At 37.8% G+C, this 2,500-nt stretch overlaps 1 protein-coding gene across 1 annotated transcript in view; it reads right to left on the minus strand.

The window, feature by feature from the left end:
- LOC137972823 (uncharacterized) overlaps positions 1–2,500 on the minus strand; it is a 133,283-nt gene that overhangs the window by 47,620 nt on the left and 83,163 nt on the right. Inside the window, exon 12 of the mRNA XM_068819527.1 lies at positions 2,075–2,400. Within this exon, the coding sequence (XP_068675628.1) occupies positions 2,075–2,400 (326 nt within the window). The remainder of the gene's footprint in view (positions 1–2,074; positions 2,401–2,500) is intronic.

Genomic DNA, 2,500 nt, shown 5'->3' on the forward strand with positions numbered 1-2,500 from the left:
ATGCCGTTTCCATTTTAAAAAAAATTTGACTCAAAAAACCCTGACCATATAAAAAATTAATTGATGCCCCTTCTCACTTCAACTATAAACAGCAGGGAAACATAACCTTGAATTTCCAAGGAAAGTTATTCCTATTCATGTTTAGAAAAAACGTATTTTTTTTGTACTTAATTTAAAAGGCCAGATTCACCTAAAGATATTGTTTCCCTTGACAATGAGAACATTTTTTTTTTTTGGGGGGGGGGGGGTTTAATTTTTATTCATTTCTTTTTTTAAAAAGAGGTCAATTAGCAAGAAGGAAAAATAAAAGAACAGCGGCAAGCAAAAAGCCTAAAAAAAAAACACACACTATACATCTTGTCCGTTTTTTTCCTTGGGTAAAAAGGCACGGTCAAAGCAAATGAACAAAACAGAGACGGGTTTTCAAAAATGTAGAGAAGGTATTTATACCTCATTTATTTTTTTTTTTGGATTTTTTGGAGATTCAGGTCTAAAGGCTCATATAAGGCAGAGAGGTTTCCCATTTCGTTTTGACAGTAGAGGCATTGTTTTCTTCTTGATAAATGTGTTTAAAATAAAAGCAAAAGAGTCTAATTATAAATTGGGGATATGTTCTCTTAAGCGACAAAGCCAGATGTAGTGCATGTTTGGCAATTAGGTAACGGAAATTGATTTGTAGTTTGTGTTTAGAGCCATCCGGCCTCAGACCCAAAGCCGTATTTATATGTAAGAAATTGTGTTCAGTGCATCATATATTTTGAATGCTCGGTGGCCCCATTTTTCTTTCCGTTGAAGTACGTGAGAGGATACAATTATTTTGCTTTTTATGCTCTCGTGCGACAGAAGTTTTCTTTCTTAGACTAATATGTATCATATTCAAGGTCAATTTCACCTCAAACAAAGACATCAGCTGCAAAAGTTTATTAAGTTATGTTAGTTATATTGAACTGAGTTCGTTTACCTGATATAAATTTCACTACTGTAGCTTTTTTTAAAAGTTTTATTGCTGACGGTTGTAAGCTAAGATCGTCTTAAAATAACACAAGCTTCTAAAAATGCACCTTATCTCGAAAACGAGCGTCTGAGAAGATATTGCAACAGCTATGGATTTGAACACCGTGTTTTGACCTTGGCGCCAACTGGAAAATTAGTGAAGTTTCCGAACTCAGGCGGTAGAAAACGATACAATTCCCATTCTCCAGCTTCTTTTTCTTCTGTTGTCCAAATCATGGATGTCTCCTAACTTGAAAGCATTGTAAAGCTCGAACAGGCCGGGTCAAAGAACACTGTCGCAACCAAAACATGTAATTTATGCCGGACTGATTTGTGCAGGCGAGTTTCTGATTGGCGCAGATTAACAATGGCTCACCTCACGCGTCCAGCCATGATTTCGGGAGTGAGCGCTTGCTCATTTTCTCCAAAAAAAACGACTGGTAATCGAACCTAATTTTAGTCTCGATTTTCATACGACTGTCGATTCTTTCATAAAAGATGATTTGCACATCATTGCCTTGATTTTCCAAATACTCATTCACGGTTAATACAGTTGAGTTATCAAAGTTCTGGGCTGGTTAATTATCAAGGGCACCCAACGAGAAAATTAAGCCAAAAGCCTTTCAGAGACATGCTCTAGTCTCCTTGTAATATATAAAGACTGTCTAAAGAGATGTTTTTACCACTTAGAAAATTTTGATCTGTTCTGATATCTTAGCTGAAAATTGAAGTCTCCGAAAATTTTAGGGAATGATATCTTCATATCAGAAACTGCTAGCTGCACGTTACCTTCTAAGAACTTCCAACCGAACCATTTTTTCATCCAAAACTGCTAGGTGACATTTAACAGTGCCAAAGTTTGCAAAAATATCCATTCCGAAAACGTAAGGGACTACTTTTCCCTGGTTGCGAATCTTTTAGGTGACGTTTTAGTAAAGAAATCTGTAGCCTTTTGGCAACGTAGAGCCGAAATTATTAGAGCAGTTTGACTCTCCCCAACACATATTTCACCGAAGATTATCTTTGGGTGCCCCAGACTTATTCTGTAGCATAATTACCGGACAGTTTTCCTCAGACCTACCTTCGCTGAGATTTGTCCCGGTTCCACATAAGACTTGAATTTTACTCCATCATCGCTGTAGTCTATTTTGTACTTGGTTATCCACTCTTGGTGCGAATTTCTTCCCTGAGTCGCTACTCGTGTTATTCTGTAGTAAGTCCGAAGATCCACCTGCAACCATTGCGTCAGGTCATTTGACAAAGCAGACCAACCCCCAGCTAAATTGCCATCCTCTTCGAAATGCAGCCTGGCATGCGCTGCAGAATGATTTCCATCCATTTGCGATGATGCGCTTATCTGGAAATTATGGATCGCCTCACTTTCCATCCCAAGGGGTGTAATACATGCTACAGCCAAAAGGGAAAAAATGTTACTATTCAGCAAGAGATGTATGAAAAACCTTGGCAAGGGTCAGCTCTTACTGCGGATATGTCATTTAGAAATCAA

This window comes from Montipora foliosa, chromosome 10 (assembly GCF_036669935.1).
Source record: "Montipora foliosa isolate CH-2021 chromosome 10, ASM3666993v2, whole genome shotgun sequence".
NCBI classification, from domain to species: Eukaryota; Metazoa; Cnidaria; class Anthozoa; order Scleractinia; family Acroporidae; genus Montipora; species Montipora foliosa.